Source organism: Chaetodon trifascialis, chromosome 6 (genome assembly GCF_039877785.1).
Source record: "Chaetodon trifascialis isolate fChaTrf1 chromosome 6, fChaTrf1.hap1, whole genome shotgun sequence".
Classification (NCBI taxonomy): Eukaryota; Metazoa; Chordata; class Actinopteri; order Chaetodontiformes; family Chaetodontidae; genus Chaetodon; species Chaetodon trifascialis.
In genome coordinates, this window is record NC_092061.1 from 26,770,554 (window position 1) to 26,797,015 (window position 26,462).

General features: G+C 41.3%; 1 protein-coding gene across 1 annotated transcript in view; it reads right to left on the reverse strand.

Moving 5' to 3' along the window:
- Positions 1 to 26,462, reverse strand: part of abca2 (ATP-binding cassette, sub-family A (ABC1), member 2) — a 111,299-nt gene that overhangs the window by 26,246 nt on the left and 58,591 nt on the right. Inside the window, exons 5-18 of the mRNA XM_070965090.1 lie at positions 26,201 to 26,322; positions 23,773 to 23,886; positions 18,769 to 18,990; positions 17,500 to 17,879; positions 15,094 to 15,253; positions 12,457 to 12,585; positions 12,168 to 12,335; positions 8,217 to 8,313; positions 7,078 to 7,251; positions 5,842 to 5,944; positions 5,394 to 5,508; positions 3,460 to 3,650; positions 774 to 924; positions 414 to 618 (exon numbers count right to left, since the gene is read on the reverse strand). Coding sequence (XP_070821191.1) covers positions 414 to 618; positions 774 to 924; positions 3,460 to 3,650; positions 5,394 to 5,508; positions 5,842 to 5,944; positions 7,078 to 7,251; positions 8,217 to 8,313; positions 12,168 to 12,335; positions 12,457 to 12,585; positions 15,094 to 15,253; positions 17,500 to 17,879; positions 18,769 to 18,990; positions 23,773 to 23,886; positions 26,201 to 26,322 — 2,331 coding nt within the window. The remainder of the gene's footprint in view (positions 1 to 413; positions 619 to 773; positions 925 to 3,459; positions 3,651 to 5,393; positions 5,509 to 5,841; positions 5,945 to 7,077; positions 7,252 to 8,216; positions 8,314 to 12,167; positions 12,336 to 12,456; positions 12,586 to 15,093; positions 15,254 to 17,499; positions 17,880 to 18,768; positions 18,991 to 23,772; positions 23,887 to 26,200; positions 26,323 to 26,462) is intronic.

The window sequence follows — 26,462 nt, forward strand, 5'->3', positions numbered from 1 at the left end:
AATCAGTTCCACCTGCTGAAAAAAACTCCAAACATTTGTCACTACAATAGAAGGCTAAAGCCTAACATGGAGAAACCCCACTGAGACTCAGCTCATCCTATTCAACAGAAATATCCTAATATCTAAAACACCATTCTAGAGAGAAACATCATCCTCACAGAGAAATGCATACAGTACAGAGAGCAAACACACACATCTATATAGTGACACATGCACACACTTTGCTATTTGTTGTTCTGTTGTCCCCATTTTATTCTGTTTATTATCAAATTAAAAAAACAATATTTTTAATATTTTTTTCTGAATAGAAAATCGTTGAGCTATCTTCCAAAACTAAGCACCTGCTCTAATCTTTCTGAAAAGATTCAAAATTGATTCAAAAATTAAGAACATGATGGGCAGTGATTTCATACCTGGATGCACGGCCTCGATGTACCAGGTGAGCACACCATATACCCCGGCGTCAATGATGAGCATCATCATGGATAGACCCAGATTAAAGTCATCACCTTCTACTGGTGACTGGCTGATGGTGCGCCACTGGATGCCAACTCCTGCTACCTCATACAATGCAAAATACTTGGAACCAAGGCCAAAGGCTGTGGTGGACATCAGAGACTGGAGGAGACAGGTGAAGCTACAGTTAATCACCTTAGTATCATCTGGAATATTTAGGTAATTCTTCACAGTGACAACACACGGAGCAAATTCTACAAACAGACCTCAAAGTTACACTGAAATGATGAGGTGGAAAAAAAGAGAAAATGTCTCACAGCGATGCACTTCTCAAAGGCAGTGATCTTATCATGGGCCACCTCCTCCCTAATGGCCACATACATGTAGGGCACGTAGCTAAGGAAGTAGATGATTCCTCCGCAGGCTGAAGCCAGCTTGGCCTTCGAGTAGATTACTGACACGAGAAAACTGAAAACAAAGGGAGGTTACACAGCATTCCTTATCATTTAGTAGTTGCATGACATCTCATATATTCGAGCAGTCAAAGTTATGATTCCTAGTCTACAGCTTGGCCTGAAACAGTGAAGTCACATACAGAAAATAAATATCTATGTTAATACTTTGAATGCTTCTGGTTCACCTTTTGATAATAAAGCTAATTTGAATATGGCCCAATTTTGCTTTTTTGTAGTAATGAAAACTGGATTATCTGTGTTTGACTCACTCTATGAAAATCTGTGACAAGGAACAACACAAAACTCTATTCTAAGGAAAGAAATAAATGAAAAATGGCTCCATTTGTTTTTAAAATGTCAGAAACATTGCTAACTGTAAAGAAAAGCCGCTGAATATCTATATTGCACATTCTTGCATTGTATTGTTTTGGGAAATATGAGCGATATACAGTCTGGGGCGGCACGGTGCGCATGCCTCACAGCAAGAAAGTCATCGGTTTGATCCCTGGGTTGGGTGGGGCCTTTCTGTGTGTTTGCATGTTCTTCCCATGCATGCCTGGGTTCTCTCCGGGCACTCCAGCTTCCTCCCACAGACCAAAAAATGCCCATTAGGTCAATTGGTGACTCTAAAACTGTCCTTAGGTGTGAGTGTGAGTGTGAATGGTTGTCTGTCTATATATGTTGCCCTGCAATCAACTGGCGACCGGTTCAGGGTGTACCCCGCATTGACAGCTGAGATAGGCTCCAGCCCCCCCGCAACCCCGAAAAGGGATAGTCAGGTATAGACAATGGATGGATGGATGGATGGATGGATAATAATAATAATAATAATAATGATGAGAAATGTAATTTATAATGCACTTTACATCAAATAAATGACCTCAAAGTGCTACATTGCAAAAAAGGGTAAAAAACAACGTCAAAATAAAAACAAGTAAAATTAGCGCAGAGCGAGGCTGCATATAGGTCTATGGAATTTAAACAAAACAAACAAACAAAAATGACTTACAATTTGCAGTCTATGCAAATGCTTTTCTATAGAGATAGGTTTTTAAGCCTTGTCCTCTGAGGCTGCAGAGCGAAGATGGCGTGAGGAGGATTGGGGGGTGAGGAGTTCTTTAAGGTAGGGGGGAGCAGTGCCATGGAGGCACAGGAAATTTTGAATTCAATCCTGTACTGGACAGGAAGCCAGTGGAGAGACTTAAGGACAGGGGTAATATGGTCATATTTTTGCACCCTCATCAGGATCCTGGCAGCACAATTCTGAATGTACTGCAACTGCTGGATGTTCTTGCTGGGGATCCTGATGAGGAGTGCATTGCAGTAGTCCAGCCTGGAGGAGACAAAGGCATGGACAAGTTTTTCGGCGTTTTGAGAGAGTGAGTATGGGGCGGAGTTTTGCAGTGTTCCTGAGGTGAAGGATGAGGGTCCATTCTGACACCGAGGTTAGTGACTGAAGATGAAAGGTGGATGTCATGACCAGAGAAGGTGATGCTGGTGATAGTGTATGACTGCGTCTGGTGTGGGGTGCCAATGAGGATGGCTTCTGTTTTAGAGCTGTTGCAGGAAGTTAGCCATCATCCATGCCTTTATCTCCTCCAGGCAGGTGGAAAGTGTTGAGGGCTACAGAGGGGGTTGGATTTGTTCTGATGTAGAGTTGGGTGCCATCAGCATAGCAATGGAAAGATATTCCATGCTGGCTGATGACACGACCAAGGGGTAGCATGTACAGAGTGAAGAGGAAGGGGCCAAGGACTGATCCTTGAGGGACACCACAGGTGACAGGGTGCATGTCTGATTTAGCACCTCCCAGGGACACATACTCCATTCTGTCTGTTAGATAAGATGTGAACCAGGCCAGAGTCAGAGAGTCCGATGGTGGAATGAAGACAGTGTAGAAGGATGCGGTGGTCCACAGTGTCAAATGCTACAGTGAGGTCGAGAAGGATGAGCAGTGATGGAGAGCCAGCATCAGCCATCAGAGCCAGCATCAGTCGTCAGTGGATATACAGTCTTTCATAGATTATGATTTAACTTTTTAGCGTGGTTTGCAGTAGTTACTTGCTTTGAGTATATAGGTCAGGTGGAATACAGTCTGTGGAAGGCTATAGCCAGGTCTATCATTCATGACATTGACCAAACTTGCTTCCAGAGGTAAGCTAGATAACTAGAGTGTAGGTCACACAGATGGAGAACTGAAGCTGCAGCTTTGCTATTGTGCTGCCTTCATGAGGGGGGCAATGCAGACGCTGTTTAAGTTCATGTATACAAGCAGCAGGTCAGTAATAAAATTTCTCCCCTTCCCCTGACTTCATTTGAGAAGCTTTGCTGTTATTACTTTAACTGTATTGGTGATGCAAGATGCTGCTCCCCAATTTCCAGGCTTTTGTGTTTTGTTTTGTTGTGCTTTTCTGTTGCAGCATTCAGACTGTCGTGAGAGCACAGTGATTCCTTTCACCATTACTTGTGTTACGTTGAATTGGGGAAACTGTCAGACTCTGAGAAAAGAGGGATTCATGGCTAGTTTAGTAGAATTGGGAGATCTCACCAGAACATGATGGTGGCCACAGCATAGATGGTGAGGAAGAGCCAGATGATGAAGGGATCACTGTGGAGCAATACCCGGCCATACTTCAAGATGGCCGTCAGAGCGGTGACAGAGATGGAGAGCTGGACGAAGCCGGTAATAAACCAAGCCACCCAGTGGACGGCGTTATTCAGACCCATCATCTTCATCACCTAAAGAAGTGGCATGATAATTTGTAACAGCTTATTTCCAACACATCCTTAAAACTTAAAACTGACTGTTGGGTCATTCTGTGGTGGTAAGGGCATTTTTACTCAGTGTTACATCTTTATAGGTTTTATATATTTCTTTATTTCAGAATTTGTAATGCTTTCTCCAGTCCAAGTCAAGTAAACTGCATCTTTTCTTTCTGTCTTCTTGTTATTACTCTTATGAATGTTGCTACTGTGGTTATGATTACAGTGGTGGTGGTGACAATGATGATGATCATCACATTATACATTATCTATTGCTATTATATTTTATATCATTATGAAACCTATTTTTTTTCTCACTACTTGTCCCAAGGGGGAGTGCCACTCGTCATGAACATGAGGGAGTCTTTATGAATGTTTATGACTGTTGTCATTAAGTACCATGCAGTCAAGTATGTCATATGTCAAACTATTTAGCTGTATGCATTAACATTACATTAAGATGTCATGAAATCATTATAATTGTGTCATGAATAATTTCCTTAACCTCTACTACTGTGGTACAATTTCATTAAATGGTATTTCACTGTCAATACCCCTTTGGAGCGCAATTCACTTTTACACCACTGTCATAAGGGGGTGATTTACAGAGCTCTGACCACAACTCTGATCTGGATCATATTTTATGGAGAAAATCATTTCTGGTTTTACTTCTGATGTCCTTTTGCTGCTCTGTCTCAACTCTCTGTGATTTACTGTGTGAGTTTGCTGACAGACAGATAGCTTTCGTCTTCTTGTTACTAAAGTAACTGTTGCTGCTGCTTACTGTACCTGCCTTTAGGTAGTTAGCTCCATTAGCCGTGTAGCTCGTGCTCCTATTATCTGACTCTGTGCCAGCTACACTGAGCTAACTGAGCTAACTAGAAAAAACAAAGAGAGTGATAGCGTTCAACTAGTGTGGTATTGAAACATATGATCAGTATTTTTATTTAATGGATTAGGTATGCTGAGAGATAAAATGCTGTCCTGTGACATTAGATATTGAACATTTGACTATTCTCATGCCAATTGCTTTTATTAAAGAAATAATTCTGTTGTTTCCCCACAGGATTGAAATAGGATTGAGGTAGTATTCCAAGTGTCATGACATGCAGAATACTGAAGCCATACGTATTACATTACTCTGCTTATTCATATTATATGCTACAACTGCTGCTATGGATACTAAATATTAAAGGATACAGTTGGTTTTATTCTACATTTTTCTTGTTTCCAACAAATTCCATGAAAAGACCAAAACCAACAATGTCCATCTGTCAAAACTTTGTGACTTCCCCACCCTGTCTGTGGCTCTCAGTCCCAAGACCATCAGTTCCTACTGAACTGGGCCTCAGTCATTTCCTAAAATAGCTGCTCATTGTACTTATAAGCAAATGTTACTTCAGCAGGAAGAAAGAGTGCATTTGTTGGGGACTATTTTCAGCTGCAGATTAATCCACATTTGGCACTCTAGTGAGTACTGGGCACAGCAGAGGAGCAGAGGCACAGAGCAAGAGGATATATCAGGTGCTGATACACACACAAGACTTGTTAGGAGGATTTATTCATCGCTGGTTTGGCTCTGCACATGGAATTTGTTGACGGTAAGAAAAATATAGCATATCACCAGCCTCACTCTTTAAAAATAATTTAATAATAGTAATACATGTTGCACTAGCTGTGGTCTGAAACTCCAGACTGATGACGATCATACTGTCTAACCTCTTTGAGCCGGTGCTCCTTTTCAGCCACAATGTGCTGAATCATCATGGCTACTGAGTAAACCCAGGAGATCACCATGCACAGAGGCATCATATGCTCAATCACAAACAGAAAACTGAAAGACAACAACAACACAAGGCATCAGGTAAATGCCAAATACACAGATTTTTAGAGCACACTGCATTTCAATTGCATTGGATCATCTATTCAGTTTCTAACATGAACAAACATACAGCACAAATAAAAGATCATTTTCACATACAAGGAACACAATTTATATAAGCATTCTGAAATACAAAATGCTGCTCCAAACTGGATCTAAAATACATTTTTTTGACACACATATATTTTCCATCTCTGCCTAATGATTACTGGTCACTGCCATGCTCAACATGATCATATAAACAGAACCACAAGGAAAGAGGACACGACAAAGCCCATTTCTTACTCGTCTCTGGTGTAACATGGGTAGGGGAACATCTGAATGTAGTTACCAGGTTCCACCACATCATGACCCACAAACGTGTTGATAATGGCCCTCTCTATCATATCTGCAGGAGAGTGTGCGAAAGAGAGAAATAAAGTCAGAGAGAGTTACAAATTGTAATAAATGTGTATTGCATTTTCTTTTGTCTCTTTTTTTGGCAATATTTCCCCTCTTGACAGTCTTTCTACAGATCCAGAATTTGTTGTTTGAGTTACATCTCAGTTTTCCCTCCTCTTACTGCTAGTTTCTTGTCAATGGGGTATTTCTAATCAAGTACAAAGTTGTCAATCAATTCTGCATCCCTCTTGTCTTAATTACCTTTTAATCATTTCTTTAAAGCTGCTCTAATCTTCAATACATACAATAGCTCTACACAGTTCAATAAAGTGACTACTAAGAGAACATAGTTCAGCAGATATGATCTAAAGAAAACAGATCTCAGAACTGTTCTACCTAAATGCCACCAACATGTCCACACCCCCATCAGAGAAAGCAATCCTCTGGATCACGTTTACACAAACGTTACCGGCAACTACATGTATTATGCAAAATTCTATATGCCTCCATTGTATTGGGGTGGAGGCAGAAATCTCAGTACCTTATAAAATCAAAATAATCTCCACTGACACACATAGCATTTGAGGTATTTTTGTAATTTGGGATCCAAACGTGTCAGTTAATCTCTCATGGTTAAAATAAACTGGACATTGCTTGGTCGTCTCTGGGCCAACTTGTCAGGCTGGGTCTTGTCAGTTTGGATGCATCATCGTGGATCAACTTTCTGTGTCAGTTGAGCAGCTTCTCTGCTCTCTGTTTCCTGAATAAAAGATGTCTTGCAGTGAGAAAGTGCTTCTGCTGCAGCTTGCATTGGCATCTTCACAGGTGCACCCACTTCCCAGTGCATAGAGGTAAGCACTTTACCAGAATAAATCCCTTCTTAGTAAAAGAAACTAAACAATGCATTTGACACCACAGTCTGGCTCCCTTGTGGATAATGTCTGGATCTTGATTTATAGCACAGCCATCTGCAGACTGCATGAAAACAATCCCCTAAAATATTTTTTTTGATTCTAACCAAGGTAGGAGTGTAGCAAATCAAACATAATTATGTAAATTCTATATTAAATCCATATTCAAGCCTATAATATCACAAACATATATTCAGTCCTCAGGAGGCTTTGCTTTTTGGTCACTTACCTTGGATCCAAACAAAACCATAGAGGAAATAGAATTTCCCCCCAGTGTTGGGCCCAGGACGCCAGTAGGCCCGTCTGATTTCATTGGTCTTTTCTGTAAAGCTGGAATTTTGTCTAATTTTGTACATAACGTGGGGTGGCAGGGAGCCATCTTTCTTAGTCTGGAAAATCACACCTGAAAAGAAGAAGAGTATATCTATCAAACTGGTAGTCTTGGTGGCTCAAGCACCAACATCCTACTGTGGGTTCAAGGCCAGTTTCTGCATGTCGCAAAACTTCCTGCTTTGATTTTAATTAAGGTATGTTTGTCCTTTGGACATTTGTCTTTACAGCAGTGATTCTATACACAGTGAATTCTCTGTGTACTCGTTAAGCACTACTTGCATGTTTAGCATCATAAAACCATTGTGGCTCAGTTTGATTCAGATGTTCACTGTGTTTAAAGCACCTGTTCTTCAGCATCTTCATTTGTCTTGTTTTCTTCTATTAACTTCATTGTTCTCTTACAAATATTTTGTTTTACAGGTATTTCCAAGCATAATAAATACACATTTGCTTCAACTGAACACATATATAGGCAATAAATGAGGCCTAAAATGACCAACTGCTTTAACCCCACTTGTGTAAATTTTATATAGACTACAGTATTAGAAATTAGCAAACACCACACACATACACAGACACAGACACACACACACACACACACACACACACACACACACACACACACACACACACACACACACACACACACACACACATACTGCATGCTTCAGCACACACATTCAATACTAGCAGGTGTGACACATGGGCTCTGCCTGTGTGTACCTTGCAAACACACACTCCATACTCACAAAACTGCTATAATCCAACGTTAGGGCTGTTTTTTTTCTGGGTACAGCATCTTTATTTTGCTGTAATTTGTATGCAGGTGTATTTTTGTATAGCATTTGCCTGTGCACTGTATAAATATAAAAAGTGTGACATTTGTCAACTTCAGCAGCTTTACATGGTTCGTATAAGAGCATAAAGAAGCTGAAATGTCTAGAAGAATTTTTTTTTTTTTTTTGGGGGGGGGGGGGGTATTTTACTATCAACTGAGGTACCATGATCACAACCTGACACAGAGGGATGACTCACTGGCAAACACAGACACGTTGTCCTGGTAAGCCTGGTTCAGGGTGTAGTTGACGATGCTATCTTCGTCAGGAAAGCCCTTGAAGACATCCACACTGACCTGGGAGCACAGGGCAAAGACACAAATAATGTTCCACAGCAGAAATACACTCATAAAAGAAACTCTGACCTCCTGAAGTCTTACTGCCATTGTGACTTGCTGAGACTCAAGGAAGTCAGTGAGCCCTCCTGCTGTTTGCCTATAAATACTTCCAGCACAGTAAAAGCTTGTCTTGCATTTATATTTGTCTACTGATTGAACAATTTAAGTATAACATGTTAATAACTGAGCTTTATTATGCTGACATGTGACTTTATCAGATTTGGAAAGAACTAGACTTGCTGTTTCCCCTGCTTAAAGTCTTTATGCTAAGCTAACCATGTCCTGACCCTAGCTCTGTACTAACACACAGCCATGAGATTTCTATCTGTGTGAGTGAGTGTGTGTGTGTGTGTGTGTGTGTGCGTGTGTGTGTGTGTGTGTGTGTGTGTGTGTGTGTATGTGGAGAGAGAGAGAATGGGGGATCATAGAAATATGGTGGGGTAGAAAACGCTGTATTGCTTCTGATGAGCAGGTCAGCCGAGAGACCTGCTCACTCGGCTGGCCTGGGAACGCCTCGGGAACCCCCCAGGAAGAGTTGGGGGAAGTGTCCGGGGAGAGGGAAGTCTGGGCGTCCCTGCTCAGACTGCTCCCCCCGCAACCTGGCCCTGGATAAGCGGGAGAAAATGGATGGATGGATGGATAGAGCAGGTCAGCGTCTGCCATCATTGTATGAATGTGTGTGTGAATGGGTGTGCGAATGTGTGTGTGGCATGTGCTGTAAGGCACATTGACTGGTTGGTACACTAGAACAGTGCGATGTAAATGCAGTCCTTTGCCCATCTGTAATGGTTTTTGCTTTGGGATCAGCTATGTCGGCAGTATCCTCATCACTGTTTGGATTCATTGAGAGTTCCTCAATGAACAGAGCCTTTTCCCCAAATCTGTCTGTATATTGCTATAAATGGTTAATCCCTTGATGTAAGTCTGAAACTGAAAATCAAACATAGAGATATTACAGAAACATTAAAGATATGTGAGCAGTTTCAAAGAAGATAGAACTAATCTGGTCTGGTTTATCAAGTATGTCCTGATAAATGTGGCATGTGCTTTTCTTTAGGGCAAATATAGTAATGTACACTGAGTTGGCTGCCTTGGCCACTTTGGATGATCCTTTCTTTTGGCTATCCTCAGGGATTAATTTACCTCCTATTTTAGTAGGGGGGCGGGGGATTGGGGGCTGCCTATTCTTGTAAAAAGCTTCTAGCTCTGTGAGATTCATGGGCTGTCTCGCATGCACTGCTCTTTTGAGGTCTATCGACAGATTTTCGAAGCTCACCTGGCTTTTCTTAATGATGACTGTGAACAATCCATAGCCCTAACAATCTGATTAAGGTCTAAGTGCACTAATCTCTCGGGGTGTCCAAACTTTTGTTGTTGCTCCTTTCCTTTTTTCACATTAAATTAACATTAATTATACAAAACAAAAAATAATCACAATAATACACTTGCCTTTTGGAGATCAGTTGATTTTCTACTCACTCAACTATTAACAGTAACTGAAATTTTGGTCAGGGGTGCCCAAACTTTTCATCCTGCTGTATTAACGATGACAATAAAGTTGAATCTAATGTAATCTTGAATCTTAGCAGATCCACGAAACATCATAAGCACACTTTCTAACTGTTCTAGGTCAAGAAATTTCTAAGCATGTGGAAGGATCCCTTTAGTGCAGTGATCATCAACTGGCAGGCCATGGGCCATATCCAGCCCGCCAAAGCTCCCCGTCCAGCCCGAAGAATATTATTAAATATTAATAATTTCAGAAAATGTGCACTTAACCAAGGGAAGAGGCTCAGTCTGTCCTGAAACTTATTGTTGACTGGCTTGCTAACTCCTGGTAACATGTCCAAATGTCTTGAATTCAGAGTTCATACGTTCTAAAGAATTAGATTGTCCAGCTCTATCCTCTCTACTCTGTGGACCCACCATCAAACCACGTGGCTCCCAGGCTGGTCATTCCCTGCAGCCGAGAGCGGAGCTTTAGCTGGACTGCAGGAGGTTGCTGGAGAATCACTAAGCTTGTCTATTAAGTCTAGTCTACTAAGAGGCATCACTTGGGTTTATTTTAGTACATTTGGTTGCTTCCTGGGATACCAAAGAGGGATTTTTGTTAGATAAGAACTCCTCCATTGGCAGTTGAACTGTGGGTTTTGAACTGAGCTCTGACTGCCTCCTTGGTGGAGGTCTGAAAGCATTTTCTAGTATCAAGTGTCAAGCTGTCATTATGGATTTTCCATGTTTTTAGAAGTCTGTTCACACTGATATGGGCTTATAAAAATAACGTTAATTTCATAAGAAAGGAAAAATATTAAACTGTCAGGGGTCTGGAACGCATCCCCCTCACTAAGGTGAAAAATCATTGTAAGAAAGAACAGACTAATGCAGGAAGTTTATTTTGGTTTGGTGCTTTTATTTTGACTAACTTCTCTCTCTTTGAGGTCGACTTCCAGGGAGTGTGTTTTCATGGAGTGCACACATGAGATGCAGCCACAGGACTCCAGCAGTTCCAAATCACCTTGTTAACCACCTTGTTAGGTCACACCAATGTGGAAAGTAGAGAGAGGGGAGTGAGTGGCAGGGGAGTTGTTAAGCTGGGCTTTTGTTTATTGTTTCTTCAGGTTATTGTGTATTTTGGGTTAACCTGTAATAGATTAGAGTTCTTAATAGTTTGTATAAAGTAATATTTGACAACATTAAATGGTATCTGTATGTTTTTAAAGAAGTTTGTGTCGGGGGGAGGTCCCTTCACATGGGCAAAAAATCAAGTAATGAGGATAGCTTGCAGGTGAGGGAGAGGCTTTGTTTTAATAGTGAGAGGAGGTAGGCTGGTGCTCTCTGCTGGTGTGACGTGCTTGGTTGGAGCCCTCCTTGTCCAGCATTCTGCCAACTTTTAGGTAAGGTGTGGATTTTTCCTGTAACATGTTTATGGTCACCATTAAAGAAAAAAGAATCAGAGCGCTGAAAAAAAAACCCTGTTTGTCCGAGGCTGCTTATTTTCCCACCACGCTCCATACTTCAATCCCTCTGGCTCTCATCCGGTTTGTAGAGGTCAATTACCATCAAAATCCTACATAAACAATAATAATAATTAGGCCGAAATTAAGGTGAGTTAATATCATTGATGTAGACTTTATCGCCTAGTGTGATTCAGCGTTTGAAATCATTTTTGTACTCTTGCATGTACGGAGACATTTTGTTAAATGAAGGTCAAGTGGACAGGATATTTTTCTTAAAACAAAGGGGAAAATATCTGTTTTATAGAATTCTTACCGTACTTTGATGTCTTCTAACCTGGCTCAACTTTGGTAAGATACCTGGTTATAAGATTAACTGGAGTAAGGGTGAAGCCATTCCAAAGTAGTTAACAGTCCCTGCTCTGTTACTCTTGGGTCTAAGGACAGAGGATCTTGTCTGCTGTACAGATTGTAAAGCCTCACAGGGCAAACTGTGATCTGAGATTTTCTTCTGTTATCAGGTGTAAATAAAATCTTCACAATGACTGGCTTATTCACAGTTGTGAAGCCAGTAATATCCAATCATATTCATGCAGGTGTACAGCACTGACATCATAACAAACAAACAGATGATGAATTAAGTTAAATGAACTTTTAACCTTTTGGATTTCTCTGCTGCCTTACTTGTGTTCAGCATCTGGTGGTATTCAGGCGTTTCAGCTGACTCATGCATATGAGGCATGTCCTGTGCAGTTGGCTTGCCATTGCTGGGAGTTCACTGGTCATTGTGATTTTAAATATACTAAAGATCAACTTCACACCAATTTGTAAACTTAATATTGCCCACACCATACTGACCTTCGACATGAAGCGCGTCCAGCCGCAGGCAGCGTTGTCAATGGTGTCCAGCTGCTCCAAAAGGGTCGAGGTGTTAGGAAGACTGTAGTTTCCTTCCATCAGACCCTGCATCAGCTCACTGTCTGTGCCATTCAGTAACTCAGGGTGCTGCTGAAGCTCTGAGGACAGCTGGAGAGAGATGAGAAGGAGGATGAACGGAGCCCAACATGTGCACCATTAGGTGATGATTTCTTCACATCCTGAACTGTATAATTAAAAATGTCAAACGATGACATGCATATTAGTCTACCTGCTGCAACCACACCAGGTGGTTGTGCAGCCGGCCCTCCTCCAGAAAAGTCCTGAGCTGGGCGGAGATGTTGAGCCACACACGGGTGTAGTGTGTAACGTTCCCGACGAATGCAAATGTCTCATTTGCCTAAGTGAAAAAAGTTAACAAAGTTCACAAATGTATCATTTCATCCATTTTGTCAATATGGCTTATTTTTCCTTCTTCCTCCACCACCTCCCTCCATCTCTCACCATCCCACACTCACTGCTCTCTCCACCGTCTTCCACCCACTTGCTCAGATAAGAGACCTACAAAGTTGCTGCCAGTGTTAAGTGTGATAATCAGTGGACATTTTTGCTAATGCTGAGGCACAAAGAGGCCAGCTGCACGCCATGCTACAGAGCCAGGTTAATCAGGTGGCTTCATGTGAATCCAATGCATAATCCAGTGCTTGGACCCCCTCTCTTTTCAATATACACCACTGCACTTAGTGCAGTCATCCGCTCACATGACTTCTCATAACGTTCATATGCTGACGATACCCAGCTCCTCCTTTTGTTCCCGCCAGACGACCCCACTGTCTCAGCATGGATATCAGCATGCCTCGCCGATATCTCGGCATGGATGGAGGAGCGACACCTTCAGTTTAACCTGTCAAAACCTGAGCTCCTTGTCATGCCAGCCAGTCTCTCTATACAACAGCAGATCAGTATCCATCTTGACTCGGTTCTGCTCACTCCCACAAAATCTGCCAGAAACTTGGTTGTAATGATTGATGACCAGCTAACTTTCAAAGAGCATGTGGCCTCTGTTGTTCGGTCATGCTGATTTGCCCTGTACAACATCAGGAACATCAGACCCTACCTGTCTGAGCATGCAACACAACTCCTAGTATAAGCGCTGGTACTATCACGCCTCGACTATTGTAATTCCTTATTGGCAGGGCTCCCAGCATGCTCTTTAAAACCCTTGCAGATGATCCAGAATGTGGCGGCTTGTCTGATCTTTAAGCAGCCCAAATGAGCGCATGTCACTCCGCTGTTCATACCCCTCCATTGGCTCCTAGTTGCTGCCCACATCAAGTATAAGTCCTTGATGCTCGCCTACAAAATTGCCGACAAAACCACTCCGCCCTATCTGTACTCCTCCATTCAGGTTTATGCTCCCTCCCAGCTCAAAAAGGCCCTAAGTCTCTAGCTAGACTCTTTTCTTCTGTGGCTCCCCGGTGGTGGAACAAGTTACCAAACTCCATTTGTTCTGCAGAGTCCAAGCCAGACCAAGCTCTTTACTGATCACCTTCTTTCTTAAAAAAAAACCAAAACTATTCAAAAAACTATTCAGTCTATGCATTACTTCGTAGCACTGTCTTGTAGCATGTATGTCCAGTTGGACCAGAAAGTTGCGTTAGGGCACTTACTCTTGTTGTTCTCTCCCGTCTAGAACCTTGCTTTTGATGTATGAAAATCTCACATGTACGTCGCTAAAAGTGTCTGCCAAATGGCAAATTGTAATTGTAATGATAAATGTCTTTATAGAATATACAAATGATGAAACCACAGTTTGTTGCATGGTCTCATATAATTCATGCTGCTAATTCAGAGTCTCTGCCTCTGGATGCATTGCATATGCAGCATTATCAAAATATCAGAGATTTTATTCTCTAATTCTTCTAAACCCCATGAAAAGACAAAAAAACAACAATGTGTTAATCCAACTCTCAATACTTTCAGATTTTCCTACTCTGTGTGTGGCCCAAGGCCTTTGGTTCAAAAAGTCTTAGTAATTTCCTAAAACAGCTGGTTGGTAGCTATTTTATCAATCATTACGCAAACAGGAGGAAATATTTTCAGCAGTATTTCAGTTTCAGTTTCAGTTCAGTGTATGTGAGGCTGAGTCAAAACAATCAGAGTGTTTTGACACCCACTGCAACAGTGTGGCTCACTGATGTGTTTTTAACAGTTTCTGAACAACAATGGAGCTCTATTGCACAGAGGATTAAGATGTATCACTGGCCCTGTGAGTGAATCCACTGATGGCATAAAACAGATGGAATCATGACGCTGTGTTAACGCTGGTGTGACCAGGCCTTTATGCTTTTAAGCATAATCAGTTCCTTCTTCATTTTGTCAAAATAATCCCAAATCAAGGTCTACTTTTCATCTGAACTTTCAACCTCATGGTCTTCATCTTTAATGACAACTGCTGAGGATTGTGAGATGCAGCTGAAACCTCTTGAAAAGGCTAATACATGGAAATGGAACTTGGAATTAATTCAGTTACAGTAATAGAAGTGATGAATAAACAGAGAATTTCCACTTTCAGGCTTCTGGCTCAGTGATTTTCAGCTCTGATGAACTCACTCACACCACCTGCCCAGCACCAAATGGCAGAAAAAAATTGCAGTGAGCATGAAGGAAAAAAAACTTCTAATGTATGCTATGGTTGTTTTATGTTTGCTGGATGTGTGAACAGTGTGTCAGGTGAAACATTTCAGCGCTGTATTTAAGGCTTGTTTGTTTCCCCCTGTCATGAAAACCTATTGCAGCTTTCACCATCATTCTAGAATTCTTCAGCATGGACCACAGTGAAAGAGTGTTGTCAGTGAGATTAATGCAAAATTCCACTCATACACCAAAGACAGTGCTGTCTACTTGCCTTTTGAATCACTTTATCCACCTGAGAGCCAATAGGGGAGTAGAGGATCTTGGGATTTGTAGTCATCAAGTGAACCAGTAGGCCCAGATTTCTCTGTTCTTTACTGGTGAATCCCAGAGAACTCATATTTCCCTGCTTCAAAGCCTCCGGTTCAATGATCCTGCAACAACAGCCACAGGTTAAAGGCCATTAACTTCACTGGCAAGTCACACTACTTGAGCTTTAGATCTGCAGCATATATGATATCTGTTACATGTTGTTGAAATGAATAAAAATGACATAAAAGAATTCTCTGCATGAATCACACCACAAGCTTATTGTGCTCACTGGTCCCAATATACAATTTTTAAACCTATCAAGCACAGCTGCTGAATGATTGTATTAAATGCCAAGAAATTCGGTTTAGGAGTTTCTCAATTCGTGCTTAATTTAATATTGAATGCAAATATGACACAAACCCAAAGAAAAGTTAACTCTAAGCATTTTTAGAGACACATCAATGCAGTGCATGCACAGCAGTATGGATAATTCCAGTTTATTACAACTTGGGTCTTATTTTTTGCTGTTTCAGCGATCCTTTCGATCAGTTCTAATCACTGGGTTAATTGATAAATGTGGGAACTCGTTTGATGAGACAAGAAACACAAGCAGGCAGAAAGACTGTAAACACGCCAGCAGCTTATCTGGGTTATCTAAACACTAAAAATCTGAAAACACCTGAAATGTTGCACAGGTGGATTGTGTGCACAACTACTGTAAGTACAGTGGAAAGTTGAAGGAGGCAGGTGGATATTTACAAAGGACACTTTAGGTAGGAATTTTACCTGTTGTCTTTATTTTCTCTTACTTAAAGCTGCATTATTCAGTTGTTTGGCAAACTTAAAATTCTAGAACAAGCAAAGAAATCACACATCTGACATATCACCTCTTTATAAACAGGACTTGATGCTCTTTTTAGGTGTACTTCAGATATTAGTGCCTGAATGGGACAAAACATTTTACAGCTCAACCAGGATAAAAAAAAAAAACATCATTCAACCCTCTAGACATCAACCAGCGCTGGTGAGGGATAAGTTGGTCGCGTGGTGCGTCGGATATATTTCGGAATTGTCCTGCTTACATTATACAGGCCAGGGTTCCTGTAAGGACACAGAATCAAATCTATGGTGAGCTAAGACATTGACTTGGAGCCGAGCAATCCCAGTTACGAGCCTCTCCTGGTCTGGTAGGAGGCTCTGGCAGTCTTGTTCCCCCCCCATCTTCTTTTACACCCACACCCACGCACGCACTCGCACTTTAAGGCTTCTAGCCCATGTACAATTAACAACCTGGACTCTGCATTGGCGGTGCACATGCTGGACAGATCTCCGTGCGTCTCATTCTCTATGAACCTTGTGCTTGTGTGTTACTCGATATCGGGTGTGGACCTACTGCCATATTAGTTAAAACTGGACTGGGTATCGGTTGATTTTGAATGTTGCTGATGCATTTGAAATGTTAAGTGCACTTTACTACCTAGGTTAATTTGCTCTGCAGATTGTAAATATTGGGGTTTCACTGTATATATTATCACAAGCTAATATACGGTACCAACCGCATTTGAAGTACTGTTTGTTGTGTTTTATTGTACCACTAGCTCTAGGAACCGAACCCGTCTTCTGTAGACCTAGTCCCTAACCACTAGCTTGATGCTAATATCTTTAAAGCCATAATTTAGCCTGTGTACTTGTTACAGTAAGAAAATAAAATTCTCAAGAACTGACCTCGAGCCAAAAGGAAGAAATTGATGAAACAGAGGAACTCCACTTTCAGGTCAGACTATTGCACTGCTCACCTATGTGGTCTACTCAAGAGAGAAATCAGCTACACAAACGTTACACAGACTCAGGTTTCACGTCTTCACATAAAAAATCTTTGCTTGTTTTAAAAGAACTTCATGGCCTTGCATCAACTATTTGACCAGTGTGCTTGGAATGTATGAACCAGGAGAGGCTATCAGGTCCTCTGAGGAGGACAAAAACCTTTGGTGAGGCAGTCTGTCTGAGTGTGGGTGAATGTATTAAACAGAAACTTCAAACCTATGTCTCTAGCCTGGAGTGTTTTATGACCACTATTGATGTCATTTACTGATATATTTCAGTGTATTTATGTTTAAAATGTTTTTAAAATGTCTCAGGGTTAGGGTGGATGTTCTGACTGCTTGTGTTTGTTGTCCCTTTGGATGTCCTTTTAGCATGTCGCAGGTTTCAGCACTTAAAATGCCAGATACTATTTTGTTCTGGAGTTGTAATAAACAGGAACCACCCTTTAAAGTGTGCTTCAGTTCACTTTCTCCACAACTATTTCACGTGGACATAGCTATTATCTAGTCATTTCAGATATCATCATCTCTTTTGTCTCACCCACCTGTTGTTTCCACACAGAATTGGCTGCAGTCCAGCCCACAGTTGTACAAATGCTGAAAACTGAGAATGAGGGTTCTCTGCTTCCTCCTTCCCTTTCCCCCCTCCTGCGCCTCCACCACCTCCCTCTGCTCCTTCCTCCCCCTCCTCTCCAGGGATGTCAGTCGTGTTGGGGCCCCAGGTGGTGGCATTAAGGGGCCAGGTCACATTTGGGGGGGAGGCTGGAGTTCGTCCAATACAGGCTCCTTTGGGCAGCAGGCGGGCCAGGCCAGAGAGCAGGTCCACATCCTTGAGAAGCCTCTCTACATCAGCCAGGTCTTTCAATAAGGCCCCAAGGTGGGACTGAGAGAGAGGAACCAAAGAGTTGGGTTGGTCCAGGTGAAGCTGGTGGGATAAGGGTGGAGGAGATGATGGAGGGAGAGAGCTAGTAAGTAAATATAAAGAAGTCTGGCCCTCAGTCATAGCTACATCTGATTTATCTTGAAGCCAAAGATCTGTAGATGCATGGTTGAGATCTGGTCTTCTGGTAACATAAACTGCACTACTCATTTGTATTTCTTGGTGTCTAGGATCTTTTGTTTCTTTTTTTTTACTTGGCTACACTGTAAATGAGGTCTCTACCTCAATGTATTTCCAAGTTAAAATGAAGATTGAATGAATGAATGAATGAATGAAAACATGTCCATGCTTCTTTACCATGCACCTGCATCAGGTGCACACAACAACCTCAAAACGGAGAAAACTTTTTATTTTCACCTTAGAGTGTCACACAATGATTTTCTTGCTCTTTCAGGAATAAAAACATGGAATCGTCCTCAGTGTGACTCCTTTGTTCTGTATTTTAACAGACAATAGGCTTAGTTGATAGGGGGAAGACAGACCATGTATTTGACTACATCCACTATCAGCTTCAGATTTTTTTCATATTAAGCAACTCAAGCCTCACTCTCCCTCTCCAGCTTCACTGACTCTCTTCCTTCCCCAGGGTCCTGTATTAATAGAAGTTTCCAGACCTTGTTGTGCCTGACCATTTTCTGGTGTGTCCAAAATCACTCCCTACAGTGCATTATATTAACCCTCCACCATTTTATTTGAGTGTTTGTGTCACACTTTGCATATATGTAGCACACTGAAAAATTCACATAAAAGAAAACAATACTTAGGAATGGAGAAAAACAGCCAATGATAGTATCTGATTATTTTATAAAATGACAATATTTTTTCTTTGCAGCTGGTGGAAGCAGTGGATCAAAAGCAAATGTTTCTGCTGTACCTTCTCAGCGACACTCTGTGTGTTGATCTGCTCTCTCAGCTCAAGGCTCATCTGCCTGAAGTGCTCTGACCTTTGACCATCCCCTCTGCTGCAGACTGTGCTGCGATAGGTCTCCAGCACCGGTCGCTGCTTCTCAGGCACCAATAAGATCTTGCTGAGCTCGCTGGCCTTGCCTTCCCCACAGGTGAGGACCTCCAGCATGGCTCCAGTCAGGAGGACGCCCTGTGAAAGACAGAATCAGGTCGTTTGCTGATTCAGCATCTAAAGGTCCTGTGCTTGAGCTGACAGAGAAGTTCAACCTGTCTACCTTCACACCACCATGCACCACTCTGTTTCAGAATATACTGTCAAATGCAGCACCCCCAATTTTAGCTTTGGAAAGGTTACATTGTTTAGATGACTGATGACTCTCATTATGATTAAAGAAAAAATATGATTTAGAGTGTTGTAAAGTTATCACAAATTCAATATCATCAAGAGGAAAAGAATGCAAGATGGAGACTACGCAGGGTCAATCTCCCAACATATACTGTAACTTCTACAATATCAATACAGGCAAAACAATTTAAGATAAAAATGTAAGTGTGATTTAGCTTGTGTACTCAACTGTGCATGTTACAACTGGACTAAGTAGATTTGAGGCTGATACAAGGCCAAACAAACCTACACCAATCTCACTGTGTGTCTTTACCATCAAATTCAGCAGAAGCCAAAACAGGAATTTAAATGCAAAATATAATGCATGCTTTTCATGTCACACTCAGGAGCAATACAAAATATTTCTGCACTGCTCTAAACAGAACACATATTCAAGAACAAGATTTATGACTAACTAAGTTACCCAAGTTATAATTATAATAATAGAATTATAAACAGCAAACAAAAGCAATGAACTGTGCTCAGGAGCAACTTGTTTTAAACAGGAGAAGAATGTCTGTGTAACTCAACATCAGTGCAGCTATTCAGAAGAAGCATAAACTTCTTGCAATTACAATTACAGTCATTTGGCAGACGCTTTTATCCAAAGCGACGTAAATATGAATTCCCACACCAATGGCACAGCATTGGGGGCAGTTTTGGGGTTCAGTATCTTGCCCAAGGATACTTCGGCATGTGGACTGCCGTGGCTGGGGATCAAACCACCAACCTCTTGATAGGCAGCCGACCACTCTACCTCCTGAGCCACAGCTGCACCAATGCTGCGCTGTCTGTTGAGTACATGGGCTCCAGAATGACACTGCAATTGCCCTAAGAGGCATGAATGATACACATACAGTACATGTACTATTCTCTCTGTCTCTCGGTCTCTTTGTCTCCCAGACTCTCCTGCTAGGAGTTGGATTTTGGTTACCTCATATAGTTCTCAGGTACAGCAGAGGTGAGCAGAGGTCTGGTGTAACAGCTGAAAAAAAATGTGTGGGTGTGCAGGGCTGTTAAGATCCAAATTATTGTTCTCTTAGTTTTGCTGCTTGTAAGGTTGCATATTGTAGGTTAAGCTTCAGATCTTATCACTAGTCCACACATAAAGGTACTTTTGTTTTAAGCCTTTCATTCATACTACATGCAGCAGGTCAATGACAATGGATCTTTTTGGAAAACTCCTTCCAGGGTGAGGATATTCAGAAACTCTGCTTGCAGTGACATCAGAGTGTGTGCTGCTATCTCCTTTGTTTTGGTGGGTTATGCCTTCACCATAGTAGAATCAGACCTCTAGTTGCAGGGAGCCTATTGGTAAGAGTACTTTTTCAGGCTTCTGACCAACATGGGTTTACAGTCAGGATTATATTGCTGCCCGTTGGTTTAGCATGCTCTTGACAGGACTTCATTTGTGTTTTTGTGCTTTCATATAGACAGAGATTGTTTTTAGAACAAAGAAGAAATAACCCCATTTTAGAAAATACCTGCATACATATGAACTAGGAATTATAGTGCAAATGTAAGCATGGCTTTTTTTTTGCAAATAGATGTCTAAAGATGACTACACTCCTGATCAAAATTTTAGGACCAGTTGAAGAATTGCAAGAATTTACATTTTGCACTGCTGGATCTTAAGAAGGTTCTAAATAGAGCTTCAAAATGCAAAAAGAAGAAATGGGAATGAGACAAAAATTTGAGTAAACAATTTATTGCAAACAAGTATGTTGCTCCAAGTGGTGAAGATAGCTTCATGGAGGGCATCCAATGTCTGGAACTGGTGTCCATTTTTGTAACGTCCCTTGCCATCCAACCCCAAATGTTCTCAATTGGATTTAGATCAGGGGAACACGCAGGATGGTCCAAAAGAGTGATGTTATTTCTCTGGAAGAAGTCCTTTGTCAGGCAGGCATTGTGAACTGCAGCGTTGTCCTGTTGAAAAACCCAGTCATTACCACACACACGATGGCCTTCAGTCATGAGTGATGCCCTCTGCAACTTCTCCACATAGCCAGCTGCCGTTTGATGTCTCTGCACAACCTGAAGCTCCATTGTTCCATTGAAGGAAAAAACCCCCCAGGTCATGATGGCACCCCCTCGACTGTGCCATGTAGAAAACATCTCAGGCGGGATCTCCTTGTCATGCCAGTAACGTTGGAAGCCATCAGGACCATCAAGGTTAAATTTTTTCTCATCAGAGAATAAAACTTTCTTCCACTTTCAATGTCCCATGTTTCGTGCTCTCGTGCAAACTCCAAACGGGCAAGTTTGTGCTGTTGAAGGAGACGAGGCCTTTGAAGACGTTTTTTGTTCTTAAAACCCTTCTCTCACAGATGCCGTCTGATGGTTATGGCGCTGCAGTTGGCACCCGCCAGTGAAAAGCTTAATTTGGGCCGAGGATTGTCCTGTGTCTTGACAGACAGCCAATTGGATCCTCTGGCTCAGGGCCAGTGAAATTCTTTTGGGTCTACCACTTGACTTTTTTGTTCCATAACCCTCAGGATCTTTTAAGAAGTTTAAAATGACTGTCTTACTGCATTCAACCTTAGTAGCAATGGCACGCTGCAAGAGGCCTTGCTTATGCAGCTCAACAATCCGACCGTGTTCAAAGAGAGAAAGCTTTTTTGCCTTTGCCATCAGGAGGTCATGACAGTGTGGATACCTGACAGAAAATAACACTGAATCCACATTTTTGCGAAGATTTGAGCTTTTAAATGCTGTGGTCTTAAACTTTTGATCAGCTGATGAACAGCCTATTTCAGTTTAATACTTGTTTGCAATAAATTGCTTACTCAATTTTTTTTTTTTGTCTCACTCCCATTTCTTCTTTTTGCATTTTGAAGCTCTACTTAGAACCTTCTTAAGATCCAACAGTGCAAAATGTAAATTCTTGCAATTTTTTCAACTGGTCTTAAAATTTTGATCAGGAGTGTATATCTGGGCCTTATGAGCTGGAAAACAAAATGGGACCACAGTGTGAAGCCTTACCCTGTCCAAGTTCAATAAAAACGTATGTTTAGACCATTGACTACATTTATTATTACAAGCCCTGTGTAATATCCCTATTTGCACTTAATTAATGAATGATTCCTTGCAGATGACTGCAAAGCACCAGTTATCTCGGTTGTAATTGTCTCAATCTTTACACAAAAGAAGAGAGGCAGGCACTTCTTGTTAACACGACTTTCATTTTTGGACATGACATGACAGATCCTCGTTGGTTAAATGAGGCATCATTGAAATGTAAGAGTGCAGTGGTTGAAACATGCATATGATGAACATGTGAAAACACATTAACGTGGTACTCTAGAAATCCATCACATCTCCTTAATCAAGTACACTACCATGCAAAAAGTTATGAATAAATAGTAGTAAACAGTATAAACTGTTAAACAGTTGGACTTACAATACTTACAGCTGCATTAATCACTTTGTGAACACTAGGATCAGAAAACTAGCAAAACAAACTGACACTCAACCATTACGTGTTACTGGATTATAAAGTTGCTATAGATCTATCACTGCACAGTAACATTATCTGGAATCATGTTTCTGGCCACCTGAATAATATTCAATTGTATTCACTCTCCTTCCACTCTGATTTGGTCTCCACCATCACTTTAGGAAAGATATCTGGCTCTTCAGCTGCTCTTTGGCTGGTGCCAAAAACAGTAAGACACCTCACAGCACTGTATAGTCGGTTGATAACTGATGATTTATTCAGTGTTATGATCAAAAATATAAATTTATACAGGTTTAACATTTAGTCTGGTATTACTGGACACATTTCCACCACCACTTATTTTACAGACACCTTCTTACATGTGTCACAGCAGGCTTAAACACTGCTGCAGCTAATAAATGAATCCTGGGTGAATATATGCTTGTCAGTTGACACATCTATAGTAAATCAGATTGACTTATTAATTTCACTGGCTACAGCTGGGTTAACCATGCTGTGACTGAGTCTGTCTGAGCTACAGTGAAGAGCGACAGACCTTTTGGTTCTTTTGCTGCCATTACTGGTTAGTCAAACGCAGGTATAACTGGTCGGCACAACTAAATGTGACAGAGCCATCATTCATGTTATCAGTTCCACCTTTTCATGCTTTGACAAGTCCTGTTCAAGTCAGTCAGCTTTTTTCCCTATGGTTGACATCGTTGTCATGGTGATGTTAACTACTGGAGAGAGTGTTGTGTGTTGTTGCTGCCGAATATGCACATAAACACTACAATGGAGAACTTGCTCCTGCAGATATAGTGTATGGCATAGCAGGGTCTCCACACTGATTCTGAACACAACTCAGCAGACAGTACTGCTCAGATCTTTTATTATGATCGAGTGTGTTGACATGAATATAGCGTTTTACAAAAGTATTTACTCTGTCAGGGTGCATGAAATTACTGAACACAGTTCCTCAGGACCGTTGTCATGTCAATGTGATTGCTAACACTTATCATGTAACTAACTGTAGTTAACAGCAGTAAACCAGCTAATAGCCTCCCATGAACTGGACCCTGGTGTTCTGATTTGTGCCACTGGGTTTGTGCACGTGTGTGTATAAATGTGAGTCTGTGTGTATGAACTACCTCCAGACGAAGAACTTTGTCTCCAGGTGTTTGACTGGTGTCTTTCGCCCCCTGAATCCAACCTTGAGCCCCTCCTCCATCTCTGAGAGATGAACCAAAGAGAAGACTGTACACCTACAGGGGACACACACACACACACACACACACACACACACACACACACACACACACACACACACACACACACACACACACACACACACACACACACACAAAATAAGGACATTAGTACATGCAACAGAAATGCTTGAGAATCATTCATCTTTATTCTGTTTCACTGGCAACCTGTGTAATCAGAGGTGAGCTAGTTGAATGTAGAGTGAAAGTAAAGCTTGAAGAAAACATTTTGCATGGTTTTAATATGGTTCATGTGGGTATGGTTTCACCAAATATAACACAGGAGCTTGGAGCTGATCAATCTTGGAGCTAAGATTTCAGGGTGCTACTGGTTTGGCAAGGACACATCCTCTAATTTAGCTCTTCTTTCAACTGCAGCACACAGCGTGTCACCAGAACCCAACTTCACTGTAATAAATACTGTCAGTTCATCCCAGTAAAACCCCAGTTTGCCAGTGAAGCAAAGCCTGCACCAAAACAGAGCTCTAAATACTCATAGTGGAGAAGAAAGATAAGATAAGATAAGATAAGATAAGATAAGATAAGATAAGATAAGATAAGATAAGATAAGATAAGATAAGATAAGATAAGATGAAGGTTATCAAAGTATGTGTAGAACTGTATTCGTAAAAATATTTTTAATCTGTTAAAGCACATGTTTTCTGTTCACTCTTCCTCACTGACTTCCTTGGTGAAATTAAAGAGCATTCACTGTTAGCAGCCTCTTGTCAACAAATATTTGTACGATAATTACCATTTTCATTTCCTGTTTACATCACTCTTGAGTTTGTAATGGATATAGCTGTATGCCTCTTCCTGGGACAGATGTGTGCAGGTGCTACTATCAGACTTCAGGCTGTTATCACAGCACTGATTGTTCCAAAGATATGAGGATCCTTTGAGGTGACTAACTAAACCTACTGCAGAATTCAGTGTTGATGCATGTTTTCAGTTTAGTAATTCACCGACACTGATGATTTTAATTAGCACAGCTACAAATCAGCTGCTAATCAACCCCTTCAGACTCTGCATCCACTGAGATGGACATAAAATCTTTCTTGGTTTCAGCCAATGAAAATGCACTGTTTAAAAATCTGACAGTTACTCAAACCAACCAATCATTGGCAAGTTTGCCAGCAGACAGAGCAAAAAGACCAACAGGAAATGAAGAAAGAAACATTGTCACCTTTTGAATTTTAACATATAAAATGCAGACCTGGACCCATGAACTGGGTATATCGTAAACATACTAAGGTCATTACATTCAATGTTTATTCAAAGATGCTTTTTGGGTGTAGAGAACACATGATTTTTTCAAAATTAGTTGCTACAGAACGCTGCAGCACGTGTTCTGACAAAAATGAGGAGGAGGGATCATATTTCTCCGATATTAGCCATTCTGCACTGGCTAAAATCCTCCTCCTCACTTATAAAGCCATGAATGGTCAGGCTCCGGAGCTCATAGTACCTTATTAGCCCTAGAACACTGCGTTCCCAGAATGCAGGCTTACTTATGGTTCCTAAAGTCTCCAAAAGCAGAACAGAAGCCAGAGCATTTAGCTATCAAGCTCCTCTCCCATGGAACCATCTTCCAGTCTTTGTCTGGGAGGCAGATACTGTCTCTACATTCAAGAGTAGGCTGAAAACTTTCCTTTTTGATAAAGGGTGGATTCTCTCTCTCTCTCTCTCTCTCTCTCTCTCTCTCTCTCTCTCTCTCTCTCACGGTTTCTGCCTGTTCAAAGGAAGTTTTTGCTCGCCACTGTTGCCAAGTGCTTGCTCATGAAGGAATTATTAGGTGTCCGTAGATAAAGAGTTTGGTCTGTACCAGCTGTATAGACAAAGTGTCCTGAGACAACTTCTGTTGTGATTCAGCACTATATAAATAAAACTGAAGTGAATCGAATTAGCAGTTGCCTATTTTAAATCCAGCAGACACAGAGCAACATTTAGAGCTGTGTTTGTGTCTCGTTGAATTGACTCTCCTTTCAGCTCTGGTTTGGTCTCCACCTACTCCAGAGGAGAATATCTGGCTCTTCAGCTGCAAAATGCTTCATCATGCTGTAATGCTGTCAGTTCAATAAAGTAGTTAGAGATTAAAAGCTAAATCTGGGAGACTTGATGGTTTAGAACACCTTTGAATGCAGAATGAAACAAATTTGTGTCTCTTCTTTGACCAGTTCGAAAACAAGAAAAATGGTGGCCAAATAATGTCAAATATTATCCTGAACTGAATTAAGGTGCAGTGAAATATACTGAGGAGAACAGACAAAGAAGTGATCTGTGTGTAACAGTTACATTAACAGTTAACCACCTCTCTGAGGCTGACTGGAGTGTTGAGCAGCAGGCTGGATGTGGAGTTGGACAGGGAAAGGTTGTTGACCAGGAACTGCTGGAAAAGTGACTGGTTCTTCAACACACTGGCCAGCGTGAAGCCTGCATCCAACACACATGTACACACACAAACAAAAACAACATATTTATTTGAAATTCATCTTTTTGCCACTGAAATGGGAACTTTGATCTGCTTCCAAACAACACTGAACAGTGGTCAGTCTATGCATTAAAACATCTTC